Source organism: Amaranthus tricolor, chromosome 13 (assembly GCF_026212465.1).
Source record: "Amaranthus tricolor cultivar Red isolate AtriRed21 chromosome 13, ASM2621246v1, whole genome shotgun sequence".
Taxonomy (NCBI): domain Eukaryota; kingdom Viridiplantae; phylum Streptophyta; class Magnoliopsida; order Caryophyllales; family Amaranthaceae; genus Amaranthus; species Amaranthus tricolor.
Genome location: NC_080059.1, coordinates 5,577,115 through 5,601,879, shown reverse-complemented (window position 1 = coordinate 5,601,879; position 24,765 = coordinate 5,577,115). Strand labels below are relative to the sequence as shown.

The window sequence follows — 24,765 nt, the reverse complement described above, 5'->3', positions numbered from 1 at the left end:
GTCAAGTTCGGTCTATTGTTCGAGTAGCCACAAAAGAATATTAACTTATTTGATGTATCTACGTAAGAGACAGTCTGATTATAATCAATTAATATAATAACTTCTTAATAATTTGTCACGGTGTATATTTTTATATTATAAATTGTTATAATTTTTAATGGTGAAGTAAAATAATTTCACGAAGGCTTATCAATGAGTATTTGAAAGTGGTGAAACTATAATTTATAGAGCTAATACATATACTTGCTATACACCTGTTTTATGTTTTATACTAGAAAAAATACACTTTTTTCTTTTGCATGGAGAATCTAGAATAAAGATGCACCTACAAAGCATGCAAAGAATAAACATGGGTGGTGATGGAATCTATAAACATATGATACTGACCAATGGCAAACACAATAAATGTTCAAACACTAAAAATACAAGATCCTTATCATACGACAAGCAAAAATATACAATAATTTTTAAAATTTTATTATATATTTTACATTTTTTCAGCAACTTAAACCTAAGCCTAAGCGCAAATAATTAAATAAAAATATAACTATTGTAAATTACTATATGAGGCCTTTTGATTTAAAGGGTGAATACGATGAGATTTAGGTAAGGAGAGAGCATAAAGCATTTATATCACATGAGTAGTATTGTATTCTCCACATAAGTTTTCCCTCTCTCTCACACACAAAGAGTGTGTTTGTAAAAGATTTTTTAATTGATTTTTGATTTTTTGTTGATTAAACAGTAAAAATAATTGAATTTTATTTCGACTTAGTTGAAAAATTGAATTTTAAGCTGAAATTAAAAGGCTACTATAAATAGCTTTTTATTAGCTTTTGATGTTTTAGTACATATTAATATAAAGAACAATTAACTTTCTAAAACTATTTTTTACCAAACATCTCAATAAAAACTAATTTAAGCAATTAACTAAAATAATTGGTTTAACTTCTAACAAAAATAATTAATGATATCAGTTAATAAAAAAAATTAATAGCCAACAGTAAATTCTCAAAATTGCCAAAATATTCGATTTTATGGTTATGTCCTATAGTTTGTGTTAGTAACTAGTTTGACCCATAATTTATCTTCATTTCTCCCTTATTCTTGTTTTCAATTATCTTTGATGTTAAGAATATGAGATTGACTACACAAATTAAAACAAATTAAAATGTAAAATTATTCTAATAGTACTTCAAAAAAAAGAGTAATTAATGACCACTAAGAGAGGCTTGCAAAAAGAAGAATGTGAATCTAAAATGCAATGATAATGCAAATATGACTTTGACATAAGTAGCATTAATGAAAGACAGTAAAACCACCACACTTTACTATCTCCAATCGTAATTCTTTTTCCTTTTTAGTGCTCTTTTATCTTTCATGATAAAACTACTTATATTCATTATTCATTATACCACAATATAGTAAATCATCGTCATCATATCTAATGTTCCGCTCGAAAATAGAGTCTGGATGAGTAAAAGTGACGGACAATTTATACCCGAAATATTAGAGAATTAAGATCGATTTTATCCCAAACATATAGAAATCCTGCATAAAAAAATATGAATAATAACATTTTCACAGGATAACAACTAGTTGCAGGTAAAGAACTACACAGCAATAACCATACAAGCAACATAGTAAATAGTAATATATTAATGTCTCCGTCGATTAGAGATTGCTATTCATAGGAAAATATTAATGTTACTAACAATCTCAAAAGGACTAATTGTATTCCCCAAAATAAAGAAACCAATCTGCCTAAAGATAGGCATCATCTCCCCTTAGTTATATATATCCACCCGTTAACTTATCTACTATTAATAGATTTAAAAGCGATAACAAAATATATTTTATTTACCAATATGTGGTGACTACTAATTAGTGAGTAGTTTATCCACCTAGTTGGTGAACTAAGGTTTTTTTTAGTTGCACCCACTATGCTTCTGCGCATTTAAAACATAACAATTCACAAATTATATGAGAGGTCCATTTGAATCATCAAAACGATTTTAAATTAAATGTTTCGGGTTGATTTACAATTGAATTTTGCGTGCATATTCTTTTTTGCATGATTGTTATTTGTTTATCCATTATATATCGAATCAATCGAGTTTAATTACAAGACGAAATAAATATCAAATCAACAAAAATTTAATTTAAACACCTTAATTTGTAAATTAGTCTAAGAAACCTACCTTTTCTAATGCCTGTCAAACTCCACTACGGTTCACTTCTTTATTGCATTGCTCCATAGCTTAGTACTTCGGTTGGAGAAGCAATTACCATGCATATTAAATTCAACAATAAATACCAAGTTAACACCAACGCAACGCAAAACTTTTAGCCATAATGTACGTTTCGAACCATTTGTGTATTCAAATTCAATTCAAAATACTAAATTAACATTTCTTTTTAAGATTAAAATTCTTATTTTTATGAAGGTATATTTTTTATTTTGATTTATTTTAAAAAATAATATAGTTATTAATTATTCTATAATTATATTTTTCACTTAAAGATCATTGTATATATTTATTGAACATTATTAAAAAAAATTATAATGAGCTCCAAACCAGATAAAATACTTATATTAACTGATTTAAAGTACAAACTGTATTGGGTAAAGGCCCCAACATTTCATTTTTAAAGCCTATTATAGTCTCTTCCATACAAATGTAGCAAAATCATGGAAGAAACATCCCTTATCTTTATAATTATATTAATAATAATACTTATAGTAGTATTATAACCATTAAACCAGCTGTTTAAGCAACAATCCTAGGAACAGCCTTACAAACCAAAGACTTTTTCATCTCCATAGAAAGCTTAAGGCACTCAGTTAAGTCAACACCTTGATCAGAAGGGACCCACTTGAAATTCTGCAACATTTGGGCTAACCATAGTTGAACTGTTGCCATGCCCATTGCCTTACCCGGGCAAACCCTCCTGCCCGCCCCAAACGGAGCGAGGCGGAGCTCCGAACCCATGATAGGAACATCTTCTTCCATGAATCTTTCCGGGTTGAACTCATTGGCATTGGGCCAGATCTTGTCGTCGTGGGTTATGGCCCACATGTTAACTATGGCTGTAGTTCCGGCTGGGATGAAATGAGGGCCGACATAGGTATCGTGGATTGAGAGACGTGCCCATGATAGAAGTGGGCCCGGTGGGTGGACCCGGAGGGTTTCTTTGATGATGGCTTGGAGGTAAGGAAGTTTTGGGAGGTCCGAATCGGTAACTGGGTTGTTGGATCCGATTACCGAGTCGATTTCAGCTTGTGCTTTGGCTTGAATGTCTGGGTGTATGACCATCCTTGCAAGAATCCATTCTAGGAGAATGGCTACTGTATCAGTTCCTCTAAATATCATTTCCTGCACAAATAAATAAATAAATAAAACATTTTTCATTAATTAGCATAATTAGTGCAAAAAATTAGAGGTATAACAATTATGTCCAAGCCAAAAAAATAATAATATTTTCCCATCTTTTAGGATTGCAAGGGACACAGATAGTTATACTTTTCCACCGAATCCTAACTTTATGCGGATACTAAATTATTAATTTTAATTATAAATAGATTAATTTCGATAATTGTCCACACTATAATGATTTTTTAAAGTGATTCTAGTTCGTACAAAAATGAAAATGCTAGGAGGCTAGGAGGACGCATTAGTTGATTCAAAGAACCCACTTATGAAGATGCTTGTAAAACGGAGTATAACCTTGAACACCCACTATTAACATAGAATGTCCTACCATAGAAGCAAAATTGATCCAAAGCTTTAGACTAGAAAAAGAAATTTAATGAGCCAAGAAACAAAATGGGAATTCCATATATTCTTATTTGGCAAAAATGAAGAACAAGTTGGGAATAAGGACCCCACATATATCACACCTTGAAAAAGACTAAAGACCCAACAATATGGCATAGTTTCCCACTAACATCAATAAATGAAGTCTATATGAATATGAGTATCATAGAACCAAATAAAACAGTTAAAAGAGCAACAAATATAACATGGGAAACCTTTCTAAATCATTGCACAAGTCACAAAAAAGTATACTCCATCCATCCTAAAAGAGCTACCACTAATGAGTACAAAATGAGTATGTTTAGGTTGAGGAAAATTTTTTGTACTTTATACATTTAACATTTTGATTGAAAATTATCATTATTAACCCAATATTCCGACAAATAATTTATATTTTGTTCTGACTAAGAAAAAATAATAGACAATACATACTCATACCCTTTGAAAACCATTTTGATTAAAGGTAATTAACGAAAAAGCGTGGATCATACCAAATCCTATGGGACTAAAACACATGAAAGTTTCTAGTTAATATCATATCAAACAACAGCCCGTTTTGTATGAGACCGTTTCATGGTATACCGACCTCAAAATTACGTATAAGACATGTCACACGATGAAACCGTCTCATACAAGAATTTGTGATCAAACAAAAGGCAAAAACTTTGTATGTTTAGAGTAAAGAAAATGATACCCAAAGAAGAGCAATCATATCAGAGTCATCAAGTTTATTCTCCCCATCATCCAAATCAAGAAGCACATCAACAAAATCCTTAGAAGAATCAATTTCACCTTTAACAACACCATCATTTTCCTTCCTAGCCATCCTATGCTCATCTATGATCTTCCCAACAAAGACATTCACTTTCTCAACTAGGGTTTTACTCCTACTTCTAACCCCTTGTAAATCTAACCATTTTAGTGGGGCAAAATGGTCACCCCAATTGAAGATACCAAGTAATTCATACCCTTCTTTAACTAACCCTTCAAGTTCCTCACCTTCCTTTTCATTCCCATTCACATCAAAGAAATCATACCCTTTCCCAAAAACACTCATCATAACATTGTTTAAAGACCCAAAATGTAAAATATTTTTTATCTCAACATTCCCATTTTTGCCCATCAAATTATTAACTTGTTCCACCATTTTTAACCCAATTTCCTCCCTAAAAACCCCAAAAGATGAAATTCTTCTAGGGCTAAAAAGATAAGTGGCAGAAATTCTTCTCAAATTCCTCCAATAATCCCCAAAAGGAGCAAAACCCATAGCCCTATTAAAAAGCAACTCATATGCAGACTCTTTAATAGGACGATCAGCAAACTCAGAACTGTTTAAAATCTCTTTCGCAATCTCAGGCTGACTCGCTATGATATACCGAGTCAACCCAACAGAAAACGCCATTAATGGCATAGCATTGAGTCTATTAGCTATCTTAGCCAAAACTCTGTGGGTATTCTCAGAAGTGAAAGCAAACCCAAGACCCACCAAAGGAAGGCCCGCTGGGCCAGGAATGGCGGAAGCGGGCCTGCCATTAGAGGCCTTGAAAAGTGAAACAGCCCATGCTAACCCACCTGGGTAAAGCAAGAAAGTAAAAATGGAAATGAAAAAAATGGAAGACAATAAAATGGGTAGTGAAAGAACAGAAATAGTTGGTAAAACAGAGAAGGAGAAAGCTAAATTTTCAACAGACATTTTTTTGTTGTTGTTTTTCAGAGCTTAAAATCTGTTCAAATTGTTAGGTTGAAGGAGAAAAGAATGAGGGAAAGAGAAAACTGATGGACATTTGCTAGGCAAAGGGTGCTATTTATAGTGGTGGATTAACTCATTTAGAGATACTCTAATAAAATAATATATATTTGAAATAATAAAATACTCCATAAATTATTTTATACTTTATACTTCTACTATGATAATAATAATAATAATAATAATAATAATAATAATTATTATTATTATTATTATTATTATTATTATTATTATTATTATTATTTTATTACAATATGTGTGGTTAAGGTAAGTTATCACTATAGGGTTGTGAAAATGATTTTATACTTCTATGCTAATATATGTAAAAATATTATATCATTATATACTATTATTATAGCAATTAATAATTTTTTATATTCAATTAATTTAACTTTATAAAAATATTATTTTATTTTAATATAAAATATTATATTATTAAGGTAAGATATCATTATTTTGAAAAGAAAAGGTGAAATATTATAAGGGGACAGTGATGAGTATAATCATGTAATGATAATATAATTATATTATATCATTATATATTATTATTATTATATTATTATTATTATTATTGAATTTAAAATATTATATTAAATAATCATATAGAAGTAATATGTTTAATGATATTAAATATTGAAAATATCATAATATAATCTATTTAAAATATTAAATATAATAATTGTTATGTTATAAGGTAAGATATAGCATTAGGGTAGTGAAAATAATTTCTTATGTTAAAACGTATTATAGATTTTTTATAATAAAATAAAATAATATTATCTTTGATCAATTAATATAATTAATATAACATGTATCATTCATATCCAAAGAAATTTATGATATTTATTTGTACAATTAAAGTAAGATATCATATTATGGGACTAAGGATTATGATTTATTTTTAAAGGCTAGCATTTTTTATATGGATTCACATATTTGTGGTGTAAATAAATATTTTTTTCGATAATTAATTAGTTTTTCTTAATTGTCTTTTTACTAAAAAGGCATCATTGACAAATGCATGCTAATGAATGCCTCTAAAGTGTTAATTAATAATAATAATAATAATAATAATAATAATAATAATAATAATAATAATAATAATAATAATAATAATAATAATATATCTAAAACAATAAATTGTGAAACAAAATTAAAAATAAAATGACATAGTATAATATCTTGACATGTGATCCGGTAATAATTTTTAAATTTTAGGCTATATTTGGTAATACAATTGATACTTATATATATAAAAATTTAGAATATATTATAATTTACTATTTAAAATTAATTTTATTCATGTTAGTGAACGTCCTACATTCGTTAGCAAGATCTTTTATAATTTTACTCTAAAAATATCGTGATTGTTTCTCTTTATGTGTACGCCTCCTTTTAATAAATGTTAAGATACTCTAATTTCTTTTTTTTTTGTCACCTATAATTATAATTTATGATTTCAAAATCCCTGAATCTTTACTCTCAATATAAAAATTAGTAATTATAATTTACAATCTCCTTGATTACCTTTCAATAAAATCTTTAATCTCCAATATTATAAATAATTACACGATATTTGAACATTTTAACACTTAAATTACATGTTCCATTTGGTTTCTTCTCATACTAGAAATGAATATATAAATTTAAAGATCATTTGAGGATCAACTTACAGTGTATGAATAATCGTTTATTTATCATAATAATTTCATAATTATGAAATTTTAATTATTAGTTCACCATAATAAAATTAACTTTTTGCGACATAAGATTTTGTAACATTAAAATAAATGTTACTGATTTATATTTTTAGTGTAACAATTATTAGTTTTTATTTTAAGTTCCACTATAAATTTATTTAGTGACACTTTATGTGACTTTTAATGACATATGTAATTACTATTATATTACTACTATAGTCTATAGTAACATTTATGAGAAATATTACTAGATCTTATGTCGTAAAAAACTTAAGTATTATAAGGTCTAATAATTAAATAGACCCTAACTCGAGTGTTATACATTTTATCATGTTTGTGAATACTTATTGATGATCATTTCTTGTTATATGAAATTATATGCATTAAAGTAATTATTATTGTTTGACTAATGATAAAGATTGTGATGATAATATGTTTATATCATAGTTGATATATATATACACGGTGATGGTAGTTGGCAGAATATAATATTGCGTATTGTAAATGTAATTTTGAATAATAAAAATACAACCTTTTTTTACTTGAAGGTCCAACAAAAATGTTGTTTTTTCTTATAGACACATTAATTTTTCATAATTTTTTACACACTTCTAGTTAAATGTATGGAATAATCGCCAATGGTATTTACATGCATAGTCATATATAATTTGATTTAAATTAAATTTATATACGCTTATTTAAAAAAAAAAAAAACGTATAAGAACTGCGCATTACACTATAAGTCTATAGTTTAGAAAATATAAGTTTAATTCTTAATTATAAATCCACTTTAATTAAGCATAATTTTTAAAACCTATAATACATTGATGAGAAAAATTAAGAACAATAGGCCTAATTCAATAAAAATCAAAAAATAATCAAAGAACGTGTATTAAAGTTACTAAAGTCAGAGTAAATAAATTAAATTTACTAAAAAAAAATAAAAAAATAAGTGTATTAAAGTTATTTTTGGAGAGAAACAAATGGACCAAAGAACATTATGTGGAAACTGGTTGTTCGTTTAGATATATATAATTATAATTATTATATTATATTATATGATGATTATATGATTATATAATTTTTATTATTATTGTTATATAATATAATTGAATGATTAATCAAATATAAAAAACAAAATTTATTGAAAAAAAGTTACTATTCAAGGAAAACAAAAAAATCAAAAAACGTTACGTGTACGTAGATGGTTGTTTCTTTAGATATATTAAATGATTATATGATTATCATCATCATCATACACAGTGTATCCCGCTCATAGGGACCTATGCACTGGGTCTGGGGAGGGAAGGAAGACGGCAGCCCATACCCATTAAGGAGGATGCGGTCAAGGAATCACCCGGCTCAAAACTGATCCCCTGAAGAGGTTTTTTTTTTCTGTCTTTACTCGGCGACCTGCACCATAAGTTTGATCTATAATAATAATAAACAGATAAATACACACAAAACTAAATAAAGAAAAAAAAACTAAGTAAAAAGAGTCAAAGAGTGATATAAAAAGGCAAGGAATAAGGATCTCAACAAGTAAGGGGAAAGACTTAGTAATCTAAGATATGAATAAGACGCCTCCAAGTATCCATATCCCTGGTCAGGTCCACAGAAAGTTGCAACTCATGCATATCCCTTTTTATCTGTTCCTCTCATGTTCTCCTAGGTCTTCCTCGCCTCTCTTACCCTCCAATATGGTGCTTTCACTCCTTCTTATGAGGGCATCATAAGTCTTTCTCTTCTCATACTCAAACCATCTCAACCTATTTTCACGCATCTTTTCAGAAAGAGGGGCAACCCCTAACTTCTTTTTGAACTCCTGGTAACTTATTCTATCCATCATTGTATTGCCGCACATCCACCTCACCATACGCATTTTTGTAGCTTCCATCTTATGTTCAAACGTCTTTTTCACTGGCCAACATTTCGTCCCATACAACATAGCAGTCCTAATAGCAACTCCGTAAAATTTAACTTTTAATCTACTAGGAAACTTCATATCACATAGCACCCCAACGTATATGATTAGTAAAATCTCCATCAATCTCCCCATTACTCTGAATCACTAATCCTAAATACCTGAAAATTGTCGTACATGCAACAACTTCACCGCCTTTGGTCACCTGAGGTTCACTTATCGAATCTATCCCACTTAAGTAACATCGCAAATATTCTGTCTTCTTCGACTTATAAGCAAGCTTTAATCTTCTAGAATTGCCCTCCACTCTTCCAATTTTCTATTAACCTCCTCCTTAGTTTCTGCTACCAACACGATATCATCCGCAAATAGCATACACCAGGATACTGTCCCCCAAATAGATTTAGAAATGCAACACCCTTGAACCCAACCCCTTAAATGAAACCAAAATCGTATATGACGGGAGTAAATTCGGATGTTACATAAAAAGAGAAGAAAGAAAAAAATATATACATATATATATGTATACGTTAAAGATTAGCTTTAAAAAGGTGAGTGGAAATTTCGTCAGCATTTCTGCTAAAAATCGAACATGTAGTAGAGTAATTAGCACAATAAAAACATTAGACCAATCTAAGGCATCATTGCCTTTAAAATCTCACACCATGGCGGATTGATTCATCGCCGGCTTCTCAAATCAACATGCCAAGCATGGATCGTGGTTCCAGTGTCGACGCTTGCGTTTTAAAATGATTTAACTCCTTAAAACCATACAAAGTTATAAACTACGCAGCGGAAATACAAATATATAAGGGAGGACACTAGGCCTCATAACAAAACAAATACAACTAAAGTTTACAAAAGATAAACAAGAGCTACAAAATCGAAAGATAACGATATGACACAGGTTATGCTTTGCCTTCATCACTCCCCCAATGCAATGCAATGCAAAAGAAGCTCCAAAACCTGCTACGCCTGTCTATGATCCTCCTACTGCTTGACATTGGACATTAGACCAAAGGCCAATGTCTCATAGTAGAACAATCGTAGAAAGTCATCAACAATCAAACATAAACACAAACACATGCACGACAATAACTAGCATCAAATATAATAAGGCCAACTATTAGATAACATTATGTTATACAACAAAATAAAATGATTTCATAAGACACAAGCATAGATAGTAACTGTTTATTGTTCACTTATACTTCTTAATCTCATTACGTCCTTTCCAACCCGAACCATTTGTTCTTGGGGTAGAATGAAGGTCTTCATAGTCCTCTTCTCAAAACATGAACTCTTGCAAAACACGCGTAGTATCAACTCAACCAAGGCATTAATAGACTACCTAACATGACCTTATAGAGCTTGTCTATCTTAGAGTAAGTGTGATCATAGTCTATCTTTGGGATTGGTAACTCCCTTGAGGTAACTTAACTTAGGCGCACTTCTCACTAGCACAAACTACTGTTTCATTGAATAAGTTTTCTATCAATGAGTATGTGTAAGCTTTCTATGAATCAATAAACTTGCTATCAATGAGTAACATTCTATCTGTGGATCTTTTCTCCACTTCATGGCATAGTGATACGACCAAGGGCGTTATCGGCCACCCGACGCCCAATGACAAATGCTCATACCCCCCATACGGTGATCTCGTCGGATCTCACCTAGGGGACTATTAAATCAACCAGACATAATCCAGTTGAGTCACGCCAGCTAATCATAATCTAATACTTTATCAAATGGGAATAACTCCTACTTTCGATTATTAATGAGTGCCCTGGGATAGCAGAACACCAAAACCCACTGAGCAACTTAAACAAAATATGAAATTAACATATAAAGGAGTCATTCTAACTCCAAGTAAGGCATAATCCAATTCTTAAATAAATAAAGGGGTGGTCCCCGCCTTCTACTAACACTCTCATTCTCTAAACTATTCTAAGCGCAAGGATTTTATAGTCGATAGCTCTTCATATAAAGTGTATTCACTAGTACCTCATAGTTTCGATACAATGCGTATTATCACAATAAACAATAATGTCTTAAAGCAAATTGCATATAAGGGTTAGTTACTGCATGTACGTACCTGTAAGCGTCACTGCACGACCAAAAAGTCACAAAAATCACCCAACTAAAGTTCTACCTTCCTCTTATAAAAAGGGCACCTATATAAGTTAGGAGTAGAACTAATAAGTTCACTTATGTACTTTGTCATACCAACTGAATGTCAAACCACTATCATCCATTCAAGATAAGTCTTTGATTACTCTAGTACGCACACATCTCATTCAATATAATCATAATCATCAACTTAACAACGACGCAAGTCTTTTCATCACTTTAAGAATAGAAGTATTATGTGAATCGTTCCTTTACATCAACTAACTGTGAGTTATATGATTCACGTTACTTATTAGGACATACTAAAAGAATTTAGTATAATGAGTTAAAATATTAGTTTGGTGGAATATTCTGAAATAAAAGAGAGAATATTGAGTGTAAAAATGAGGGGGGCACATCTAAAAAATACTACATGATGTAAATTTATTAGGTTATACTAAAATTTAAAAAAAAATTAATACAAATAAAGTGGAACACATGAGTAATTATTTATGAGGCCAATACAAGAGTATTTGGTGAAATTGTTTATTGGGAAAATTTATCTTATTTTGACATAATTAAAGAGTTGAATAATCAAACCATCTAATTCATGTGAACGAAATATAGAAGTAGTTGATAGTGTGATCATTATTAGTCAAAACCTATAATAAATCAACTATTGAAATTAGTCACTCTAATCAGATATCAACTATCAACTACTAACTCTTAGAAGTTTGTTATGGTCTCTTACTCATCTACTTAGGCAATTACTTGATCTTTTTGATATATTTTAATTACTTTCATTGTATTCTAAATTTGTACCATAAAATTTAAATATAGAAAAAATCTTTTAAATTCTACAATACAAACTCAAAAAAATAAAATAAATATTATTTTTTATTTTTATCAGCTACACTTCTTTATTCGAAGCCTTTCCAAGTGAAGGTAGTTGCAAAACGCTATTCAAATCATCAATCCTTTTTAGAGAAAAAAATATTATATATATCCAAGTTGTCTAAAATAACAATGATGATAGGCGATGATGTCAAAATCTTGACATTTAACGGTGAAGAGACCATGATTTGATATGGACATTTTGGACCACATTTGGGCTAATAAGCCCCAAACTGTCCGAGCCAGATTAAACGGTAGATGATGTTGTCCCAAACCGAACATTTATAGAATTTTTGAAATACCTAAGCTAAAAAAAAATTAATTAAATAATCTAAGTTTTAAAAAATTTTCAAAAGTAAGCGTGAAAATCTCAAACTTATGGTGAAGCTGTTCATAGTTACTAACTGCGAATAGCAAATAAGACAAAAACTACGAACAACTGTTTTGTCTTATTTGCTGTTCGCAGTTACTAACTGCGAACAAACCTGTTTTACAAAAACGCAGGTCAGTTTCATTTTTTTCGCATTTTTATCCATTTTTTCAAAACCCTAACTTCATTCAACATTCTCCCTCTAAAAGCATTGATTCATTCCATCAATTCTTGCATTCCTCTTTCAATTTGGCACTTCAAAATTAGTGTGGGATACTTTAGCTTGCTCAAAGGTAAATTTTTTTGTGTTTTTTTGGTGTATGTGTAGTTTTTAGGGTTTTAACCAAATTTGTTTATTTTTTCAAATGTAGGTTTCTACTTGTTAAATCAAGACTATTCTTAATCATCCATAAGCATTGAAGGTAATTTTTAATTGTTTTTATAGCTTTATGTTGGATTTTGAAGTAATGTTGTTGAATTAGTTGAATTGAATGTTGATAATATTATTAGAAATGTTGATGTTGGTATTAGAAATATTATTTATGAACTTATGAATTGGTTTATTATTTAGATTTTATGTGTATTATATATGTATAAACTTAGTTACATTATGGATTTGAATAATTTTTGCACCAAAAAAGATTATAATCAAATGAATATAATGTACTTGTATGGGCATGAGTTGATGTTAATGTTGATTTTCTTTGTATTAATGTAGAAAATGACATCATTTCGCGTGACTATAGTATGTTTTTGGAATGGTTGTATTCGAGAAAACAGTGGCAAAGTTCATTAAGTTGGGGGAAGACGTAAGTTGTTTGCTTGCAATTCGAACATGGATTTGAACCACTTTAGACATTTTATATGTTCTAAGATTAGATTGGACCCTACTATAAGTACTGTAAATATAAGCTTTAAATATGCCATGAGTGGAGAATTGATTGCCTTTCCTGTTGAGGATGATGAGGCTATAGATGCGATGTGGGAGCATTCAAAGTCCACCAAAATTCCCTCTTTGGAGTTATACGTAGAAGAAGTACCATTATGGAATGTCGTCGGCTCGCAGTTCCAGCACTTCATACTAGAAGTCGCTGCAGAGTCCTCAACGACTACCGCCCATACGCAAGTCTCATCTCCTACTTATGATTACCATTTGGAGGAGATGGATCACTCATACCCCGTTGACGCTGCGGGGACCTCGCAGGCTGGGCCATCACAGTACCAGTCCCCTCTACTGCCAGAGCGACACCCGAACGCCTCCTACTATCGTAGGAGGCGAAGGAGACCAACTCAGTTGGATAGGGTAGATGAGGGTCGTGAGCGTTAACGTTTAACTTTTGTGTATTTGGATCGACTATGTACATATATATATATATATATATATATATATATATATATATATATATATATATATATATATATATATTTCAATTGAGTTGTATATTTCAAACATTTGTAAATATTTTGTTGTATATATATGCTTAATTACTTTAGCATAGCCTCCAAGCTTTGACTTATGAATGATCGGAGTTTTGGCGATTAATCATGTCGCCTTAAAGATACATCGACTTGTAATTACCTATTCTAATGTCTATAGTGCAAATACGACAAACAACAACTCAAAAAAAAAGGGAAAAAAAAATTAATTAGCTGTTCGCAGTTACAAACTACGAACAACCATAAAAGACAAAACAGCTGTTCGCAGTTAGTAACTGCGAACAACTATTTTGTCTTTTATGGCTATTCGCAGTTTGTAACTGCGAATAGCCCCAACCCACAGGTTTGGGATTTTCACGCTTATTTATGGAAATTTTTTAATTCTTAGTTTATTTAATTTATTTTTGTTTTAGCGTACAGATTTCAAATTTGTGACATTTATAGACTTGGCTCGATTTGATTGAGTGTAAACATTTAATGAATAAATAAAAGTTAAAGTAGAATAACATTGTTAGTTAGATAGAAGATTAAAGAAATTTGATTAATAAAGAGGTAAAAGAATTGGTTAGAAAATAATTAAAATTTATAAAATAATAATTAGCTCCCTCATATAGTCATATTGGAGGTAGAAATTTACGCTAGGGGAGGGTGGTGAATGCTTTACTCTGATGAGGGAAATCATTTTCCTTTTTTACTTATCTTTTTTTGTTTACTCTTATTTTATCTCTTTTACAATTATTTCAATTACTTCATTTGTATCTTAACTTATCTTTATTCTACAACTATGTCTTTTTTTTATCCCTTAAATATTTACACTAAATCTAAGCGAGCCTGAGTATGATAAAATGATTGGAACAATTTTTAGTAAGAACCGTGAAATGTTATAATCTACGTGTACTTCATCGACCCAACCAAGGTAAAGGTGTTACGAATGGTATAAAAGCAACTGTTGGTTTGTGGTTGATCTAAATGATTAGTTCACTTAGTAAGGAGGATTTCATTCGAACTGAGATTGACTTGTAGGGCGCTATCCGGAACTTGGCGATCCTAAGTGAGGATGAATATAATAGCCCAAGTTGAGCTGTACAAAGGAGCTTTAAAAGGATTTATATTTCTATACATATCGACAACGTATATTTCAATAAAATTTATTGTTAGTTATAAGAACTCTAGTTATGTCTTTTTGATGTTGAGTTGTATTAGAATTTGTGAGTTCATCAGAAAGTTCAGGAATAATTCTTAATCAATAATTGTGATTTGTAAATCATTATTAAAAGACAAAAAAATAATAATAAAATAAACATAATTAAAAAAACTAAATTAAAATCACAAAACTCCCACCCTATTAAATTATAATACATAAAGATAATTTGTTAAATTCACAAATCACCGTTGTTTATTTAAACCTCCTTTGGTGGACTTCATTTAACTTGACTGCTTATTTGTATGACTATTCATAACCCTTTGTCCCTTGGTGTCATAATTGATGGACTATATATACAAGGATAATATTAGAACTTTCTCTAAAATATACTTCTATTAAATAAAATAATGATACAACTTTCGATCAATATATTCACTACTTTAATTTTCACAAATTTTAATATAAAATGATTTTTTGGTGTGATAGTTTTAGATTAAGCTAAATAGTTTAATTAAATTAATTAAAATATTCACTTTTGTACTTGAAAATGCTCACTTTTAATCATTTATGTTTAATACGATATTTTAAATATTAAAATTGACATTTTTGTAATCAAAAAAGTCACTTTAGTTGTTTAAAAGAGTTACCTTAAACTTGTCTCACCATATAACGATCTCATATTATAGATTTCCTCTAACTTTATGTGCAATTGTAATTAAGTATAAATAAAAAAATAAAATATTTTTTTATTTCTTTAAATTTACCATTAAACATGATATATTATGAGGAGAATTAGGAGAAATATTACTGGAACATCAAACTGGAGTTAGATTTGTACTAAACTTTCACCAAAATTATATACTCAACTTGATGGGATAATAATGACTAAAACTGAGAGTAACATCATAGGGGTTTAGGTTTGCCGTCTATAGTGTGATGATGACTGATGAGTGGTACCACCCCAGCCACTAGTACGATAAACTTATGAAATACTACACCGTCCTCTTTAAATTCCAATTCCATTAAAAAGAAATTGATGTATTTTTAAGAAAATGGTAATAAATGAAGAAAGATAATAAATTATGTGTATAAGATTAAAAGAGAATTAAAATGTATGAATGAGATTAAAAGAAAGTGGTGAGTCATTGTTTAAAAATACAAATAATGCAAATTAAGTGGGACAGACCAAAATAGAAATTAACACAAATTCACTAAAATAGAGGGATTGAGGGAGTACTTATTTCATTTTTATTACTTGCACTTAAATTCAATTTAGCAATGGGAATTATTTTATAGTAGTAGTATTTTATATTACAGTTATTATACGAAAAAAATAATAGTCATGTGAGATTTTTTTATTCGTCTCGTCGCATATTTTATAATATCAATTTTTTATAATTTTTAGTTGTGTATAACTCTAGATAAAAACAATCCGACAAACCCATTGGACTGTGTAAAAATTATCTGGGTGCAACTAGAAAAAATCGAAAGGAAGTACTTGTTACAGAAATATTTTTTTTTGTACTGTTTATTATTAAATTTAAGATAATTAGATTTATTGTGGTTAATAGGTAAAAAAATTATAATCAAGTAAAATTTTATTTATATCATCTAATTGTGTATTTTCATAATATCTAATATTTATCATTTGTAGCTATGCATAACTAAAAAAAGTAAATAATTAAAATAATAACACAATAAAATTAAATATAATAAGTATAATAGAATGAATGAAGGATTATGAGTAGCTCATGAAGCTTTCAAATCATTACCCTTAGGCCTTAATTCATCATATAGAAGTATTTAAGAAATATTAGAATGTGATCACACATTCTTTGTCACTTTCAAATCATTACCATTATTACAAGAACATTTTATTGTATTAATGTCATAAAATGACATCTATCTAGATTGAATTTAGTGTTGAATATATATAATTTTGTCATTATTATACATTTATCGGTAATAATAAAGAGGTTGTATTTGATTTATTCAAGATAGTAAATAATATCTGTAACTTTACATAAATAAGAATTACACATAATTTAAAGAGTTATTTTACCGTAGTCTATTAAAATTCATTATTGTTACAATTTTATTGAAAATAATTAGCTTAATTGAATTAATTATATCCAAACCTAGCAAATTACCCTTATGAAATACGATGATAATTGTTTTGGAAACTTCTTACTTGAATGTGACATTATATTAAGTCCATTTATGACCTACTCATGTACTAAGGCGCCATACCGATACAATTTTGAAACTAGGTTGATGTTTGTAGATATACTAGATAAATTAAAATACATATTAATTATTTGAGTCTAAATGATTAGATTTTGAATTGACTTGTGAATTCAAATTCCAAAACCCTAAATTAAGATTAAGAACAATTAAATTGCAAGACTCAAACCAATCAAACAATAAACACAAGGAATTAATGAGATTCATCAAATATGTGTTATGTTCTCCTCTGACCTAGGTTTGTCATTAAAGTATATGAAGTTTTCTTAAAGCTTTAATGGATGTTTACAATAAAAGTTTCTAAAAGTTGGAGAAGAAAGGATGAAAGATTAGGGATTACATTTTGAAATAGAGAGTACATTGAAATAATTAGCATGTCTAAACTATTGTATAATTAGGCTATTTATAACACATAATGCAATACACTTACAGTAACCAAAGAGCAAACAAGACAAAGACAAAAGACTAAATCGAGTTGGCTTTCGTGTGGCTACCAGCAAATGACGAGTTGGCTTAGTGTCCCAAAACAACTTATATGGAAATTAAACACTAAAGTCTTGCCATCTTTGTAGGATTTTATTATGTTCTATTAGCAAAGTTTCAGATAATAATCATCTAACACCCAATAATGGGATCACAAGCATAACAATCACATGTATTATATAAGATAAGTGATCAAATTACAACCTTTGATTTGTGACTTAACTAGTCGGAAGAGAAACTTCCAAGTATTATCTTATCTTACAATCTCTTCATATATTACCAATTAGGACTTCAATTGCAATCTCTCTAATCAGTCCATGTACAAGAACCGATTGTTACATATGCTATTACGAAAAAGTGAAATGATCCATTGGAGACTAAATGCGGGATAATAGATAAGGTTTTCACATTCTCCATCAATCCCCTAACCCTCTATATATTGGAGATGTAAGACTAGAAATTTGGAGGCCTTAACATAGCCTAATTCATTGGTAAATGTATCTATATATGACCTCTTAGGAACTGAGTTTTTTAATTATTGTCTAATTTTATTAGTTCGATTGTTTTATTTATTACTTAAATGTTAATATTAATTACTAATTAAAGTACCATATTTTATCTCAATTAAATTTCTAATTATATTTAGTTATTATCGAAAATGCCTTATGACACAACTCCTTCAGATTTTTGGTAATCAGCTTTATTAGAATAAATATTTTGTATATTTTGCATATCTTCTCATATTAGTAACTGTTGTGCAGATTATTTAGTTTCCTAAACTTCAATATTCCATCTTGTATTTATTCTCCTAATCATTAATGAAGAAAATCATTTTCCAATATGGTATCAGAGCATGCCCTTTTTGTCTCTTTTTCCCCTCTTCCCAAAAATCTCATCCATGCCCTCCGTGACCCGAACTGGAAGCAGGCCATACAAGAGGAATTTAATGCTTTGATTGAGAATAATACTTGGGATCTTGTTCCTCAGCCCCCTAATGCTAATGTGATTCGTTCTTTATGGATATTTTGGGTCAAAACCAAGTCCGATGGTTTTTTTGAGCGCTATAAGGCGCGTCTTGTTGGTGATGGTAAGTCTCAACGGGAAGGCATTGACTGTGATGAGACTTTTAGCCCAGTCGTCAAACCTGCTACTATTCGTATTGTTTTGAGTCTTGCTTTGTCTAAGTCTTGGTCTATTCATCAATTGAATGTGAAAAATGCTTTTCTTCATGGACACTTAACTGAAACTGTATACATGCATCAGCCTTTGGGTTTTCGTGATCCCAATCATCCCGATTATGTTTGTCTCCTTCACAAATCTCTCTATGGTCTTAAGCAAGCTCCTAGGACATGGTATCAACAATTTGCTGAAGTTGTGACTAATATTGGTTTTGTTAACAGCATTTCTGATTATTCTCTTTTCATTTTCTGCCATGGGTCTAACATTGCATATTTATTATTATATGTGGACGACATTATTCTTAATGCCTCATCTGATACACTTCGTCAGTCCATTATGACTCAATTGAGTTTTGAGTTTGCTATGAAGGACTTAGATCCTCTTAGTTATTTTTTGGGCATTGCTGTTTCTCGAAATTCTACAGGTTATTTCTTTCTCAACAAAAATATGCTACTGAGCTACTGAGATTCTTGATAAAGTAGGCACGTCGCAGTGCAAATCTGCTCCTATTCCTGTTACTACTTCCCGAAAACTTTGTGCTAATGCTGGTTCTCCTTATAATGATCCTACTCTGTATCGTAGTTTGGTTGTGGATTTGCAGTATCAAACTTTCACTCAACCGGATATCTCTTATGTTGTTCAACAAGTCTGTCTTTTTATGCATGATCCTCGAGTTGAACATATGACTGCTCTTTATCACATTCTTCGATATGTCAAGGGAACTCTTGATCATGGACTACAGCTTTATAAGTCATCCATCTCTTCTATTTTGTCCTACACCGATGCTAATTGGGGTAGTTATCCTGACATCCGTCGCTCTACTTCTAGCTATTGTATTTTTCTTAGTGATAATTTGATCTCTTGGTCTGCTAAGCGCCAAACTATGGTTTCTAAGTCCAATGCTGAGGCTGAATATCGTGGTGTGGCCAATGTTGTTTCTGAGACTTGCTGGATTCGTAATTTTCTTCTTGAGCATCATTTTCCCATTACTACAGCCACTCTTGTTTATTGGATTATGTTAGTGCCATCTATTTGTCGAGCAACCGTGTTCATCATCAACGCACTAAACATATTGAGATGGACATACATTTTGTTTGGGAAGAAGTGCAACGTAGGGAAGTTCGTGTTCTTCATGTTCCACCTCGGTATCAAATTGCTGATATTTTTACCAAGGAACTTCCTCAGATTCTCTTTGATGATTTTCGCTCCAGTCTCAGCGTCCGTCAACCTCCCGATTCGATTGCGGGGGTGTATTAGAATAAATATTTTGTATATCTTATATATTTTGCATATCTTCTCATATTAATAATTATTGTGTAGATTATTTAGTTTCCTAAACTTTAATATTCCATCTTGTATTTATTCAATCATTTTCCAATAGGCTTAACTTCGAACCAAAATCCATCAAATTTTCAACTCTTCATTGATCACATCAATACACTAGTCATTTCTAAATAATGTATACATTCTCACACATAAGTCAGATCAAAAATCAAAATAATTTTCAATATATGCAAAACTAAATGAGCTATATTGCTAAAAAAATAAAGAGAGTGTCATATATCAATAATATTATTATGCAAATGTCATTCCTATTACACTTCTTACCAAGTGAGATTAAAAATGTAACATTTTATAAAAACACGTAAATATTTAAATTTTTTTCATAAGTTACAATCGAAAACATAAAATAAAAGTAATAGTACTCGTTTAGAGAATATTAAATGTGAATTATTATTATTTGAATACGAATGACATAAGCAAACTTAAAATTTAATGAGTTGTTAATTTTTTAAGAGATTTTTTCCCTTTATTTGTCAAAAATGATATCATTATTTGCTAATGAAGTGTCTAATGGAAATATATGACTTATTATTGTGTTAGCTTTCATTAAATTATATTGTCTGAGTTGAATGCATGACTTTTCATTGCAACACATAATAATAATTTGCTAGTATTTATTTTGAATACTAGAAAAATTTATTCTCTGTAATAATAATTATATGTTATTAATAATTCATTGAAAATCAATTATCATTAATTAAATTTATTTTCTTTATTTTTTTAAAATAACAAAAACAATTAAATGAAAATCGTGTATAGCACGAGAATTATGTAGTTACTACTAAATGAATGCTCACCAACCATTTGTACACCGAGCAATCTATCTATATATCTATAAGTTTATAACTATAACTAAAACAAGAATACTAACATTATTTTCTTTAGAATTGTAAATTTGTCACTTTCTTATAATTTTTTTTCTGTTAAATATCATGATGATATTATTTATTATTACTAGGACACAATTTCGTACCCTAACTATTATACAATTAAAATTTAAATAAATGAAAATCCTCATGAATATTTTTTGAAAAGTCCCTAGAATGCAATTAATATTTTTTGAAGAGTTCTTAAAAAAATTAGAGAAAGTAGTTTTTGAATATTTAATTAAACATCTTTCTTTATGCATTTATTTTGCATTACATTTTCATTTATCATATTAAATACTCCTTAAATCGAATTTATTTATAATCAGAGACTCAACATAAGGATTGTTTGGAAATTGACTGTTGACGGTTGAATATTGGCCTTTTTAGTTGGCTTGTTTCACCAGCTGAAAATGTTGACTGTTTTTGTTAGCTTATAAGTTAATGGAAAAAACTAGATGTTTGGTAAATTTAAGTATTGGCTATTAGCTGTTTATTAGAGAAAAAGTGGGCCAACAAGCCAAAAGCCAACCAAAAAAGCTTGCTGGAATAGCTTTTTCATTTTGGCTTAAAAGCCAGCTTTTTAGCTCATTTAAAAGTCATTTACCAAATACATTTTTTAGATGTTTGACCAAATAACAAGCCAAAAATCAAAAACCAATAAAAAAAATTAAGCAAAAAGCTGAGAATCAAAAACCCTATAATCCAAAAAAAAAAAAAAAAAAAGTGAATAAACATAAAGACATAAAATTCATAAAAAATGGCTACTCTAAATTGGATAACTTTTATCGATTGACCCTAAAATACTACTTCTAGTAGTTAGTTGTAGAATACTATATGGTAGTACTACAAAATAGAATTGGCGTGGGAGTTGACAATTTGTGGTCCATTATGAATTAGGATTGATTTTAAATATATACTTCCTCTCCTTTGTATTTCTTGCTATAATTGTATGGGCACACATATTAAGTAAAATAATTGATTTATAATATAGATGATTGTTTACTTTATAGAGTGTAGTATATTATTATTATTAATTGAAAAAGAAAAAGGAAAATAGGTTGTTGGGAATAGATAAAGATTAAATAATGGTATGTATAAAAATTAAAGAGGTATAGAGTAGGATAAAAATAGGGGTAGGTAAAACTTTAAATGATTGTTTTATTACTAAAAACAAAAATATAGCAAATAATATGAAATTGCCAAAAATAAAAAATATAACGGGTATTATAGAACGGAGGAAGTACTCTTCTGTCTCATTAATTATGTATTATGAGTTTTTTCAATTAAATGATGTAAAATAAGTGTAATTAATCAATCATATCTACCACAAAATCAAATAATTGATGAATAATATGGTTTGGTGGCTCATAGGCAAAGTAAGTAGGAGTACTACAAGATCAATTATATGTACTACAAAATCAATTTGATACTGTTACACTGTTTCCTTTAACTATACCTACCATTTTCACTCTTTCATCAAGCCTATACGCTATAAATACTACTCTTTTTGTCTTTTTATATTGTACTTAGTGTAAAATTGGTGAAAATTAGTAAAAAGAAAAATTTAATTGAAAAATAAGACAAAAGAACAAGTAAAAGATAGAAATAAGTGGTTAAGATGGAGAGAATATAAGTTGGAAAATTCCATTTGGTGATCTTGGGTTTTTAATTTTTCTACAAACGTTTTTTCGAATCCACGTGGTGATCTTAAACTTTCAATTTTTCTATGCAGTAGACAAAATGTTAAGTTTTTGGTTAAATTAAATATTTGTTTTGATTCCAAAATTTGTGGTCAATTAGGGTGATTTTGAATAAAAATAACATAATTTAAAAAAAAAACTTCCCTTTGTCTACCATGTGAAAAAATTAGAAGTTGAAGGTCACTACATGGATTAAAAAGAAATTTATCTACCATGTAGAAAAGTCAAAAATTCAGAATTACCACGTAAAATTTCTCATATAAGTTTTTAGATGAGATTAAAATAATAAGAATGAAACTATTGCCAAAAAATAAAATGGAGCAAAATCAGTAAGACAAATTCAAATTGAAAAATAATGTAAAATATGAGTAAAAGTAAAAGTAATACCAATTAAAAGTAAAAGTATGTAAACATGTTTTGGGTTATGCTAGAATTCCCTACAAGTAATTAAGAAGAAATGGAATTAATCAATCTCATAAGTAGTGTGAATTGAACATTTATAAGGGTAAAATAAAATTTTTAACCACAAATCAAATGCATGATTCTAAATATGTAGAGATTTTGATTTTTTTTAGATTGAAAGAAAATGTTTTTAATAAGTATATTTTTTCTAAATTAAATTTATTTTAACTAATTTTTTGACTCTTCTTTTCTTTGTGCTGCTAACAATTGAAATTCATTTTTTCAATCTAATTTAATTTATTCTTTTCTAATTATTCGTAATTATGATGTCATATTGCTAATCAAAAGGGTCAATTCGCCTAGACATTGATTCATTTTGTTTGAGAAATTTTTTGGTGCGTTTATGTGCTTGTTTTACACGTGCTTTACAAATATCATATTGCAACCAATAAAAGGGTCATCTTACTATTTCATAACTTTTCTCTCTCCTAAAAGTTCATCTTTCAACCTAATTTTATTAACAATGACCTCTTTTGAAAGGTCATTATCCTTTCTTTCTTACTTTTTTTCTACCCCACCATAATTTCTCTCCTTTAATTTATCTAATATTTATCTTTATTTTTTTATAATAATATTTCATGTACAACATTAATATAAATTTTTATTTGATTAAAATAGATCTACTTTTTTATTAATTTAAAAAATATTATTTTAATAAAACTAATATTTTTTAATAAATATAAATACAGACATTAATAATAATTAAGGAAAATTCATTAAATTCAAATAAAGATTATTTTTTAATAAATATAAATGTAGACATTAACAATTTTTTTAGGGATTTTTGAAATGATTATTTTGGTATTTTTTAACAAAAAAAAAGTAGGAAAATAAGAAGAAAATATGTAATTAAAAAATAATGCCAAAAAATATCAATATGAGTCTCATTTTATAGATCTCGAAAAAATATGACCGTTGGTATAATTTTTTTAAAAAAAAAATTAACTAAATACGAAAATAGCCGTTAATTAAAAAAATCGGATATTTTTTTGCACCCAATCACAACACAGCAGGTGGAAGTAGGGGCTGACGCGTGTCAGAGCAGCAGGGAGCTACTTTTCCTCCCCCAATCAGAAGCCGACACTTGGCGAAATTTTTTTTAAAAAAAATGGGGTGACCGTTCACATGAATGGGTCACCCTTGACCCAATTGCCCAATCTTTTTCCCAATCCACCTATTATTAGGTCACCATTATATGCATTTTAACATGACTTTGGTCATATGACATCTAAAAAAGTCACCATTATTGATGCTTTAAAAAATTCTCCGAATTCATAGAATGATTTTGATTAAGAATGAAAGTTAATTCTATCAAATAAATTAAAATATAATATAAATTCA

The 24,765-nt window shown here is 29.1% G+C and overlaps 2 protein-coding genes across 2 annotated transcripts; both read right to left on the bottom strand.

The window, feature by feature from the left end:
* Positions 1-2,640: 2,640 nt before the first annotated feature.
* On the bottom strand, positions 2,641-5,578 carry LOC130798403 (cytochrome P450 78A5-like). Its single transcript, XM_057661366.1, has 2 exons — positions 4,513-5,578; positions 2,641-3,377 (listed from the first exon to the last, which is right to left on the bottom strand). Exons 1-2 carry the CDS (start codon positions 5,509-5,511, stop codon positions 2,772-2,774), a joined length of 1,605 nt encoding a protein of 534 aa, XP_057517349.1. The 5' UTR covers positions 5,512-5,578; the 3' UTR covers positions 2,641-2,771.
* Positions 5,579-8,910: 3,332 nt separating this feature from the next.
* Positions 8,911-9,270, bottom strand: LOC130798748 (uncharacterized). The gene has a single exon (XM_057661847.1). The coding sequence runs from the start codon at positions 9,268-9,270 to the stop codon at positions 8,911-8,913; it is 360 nt and encodes a 119-aa protein (XP_057517830.1).
* Positions 9,271-24,765: the final 15,495 nt, after the last annotated feature.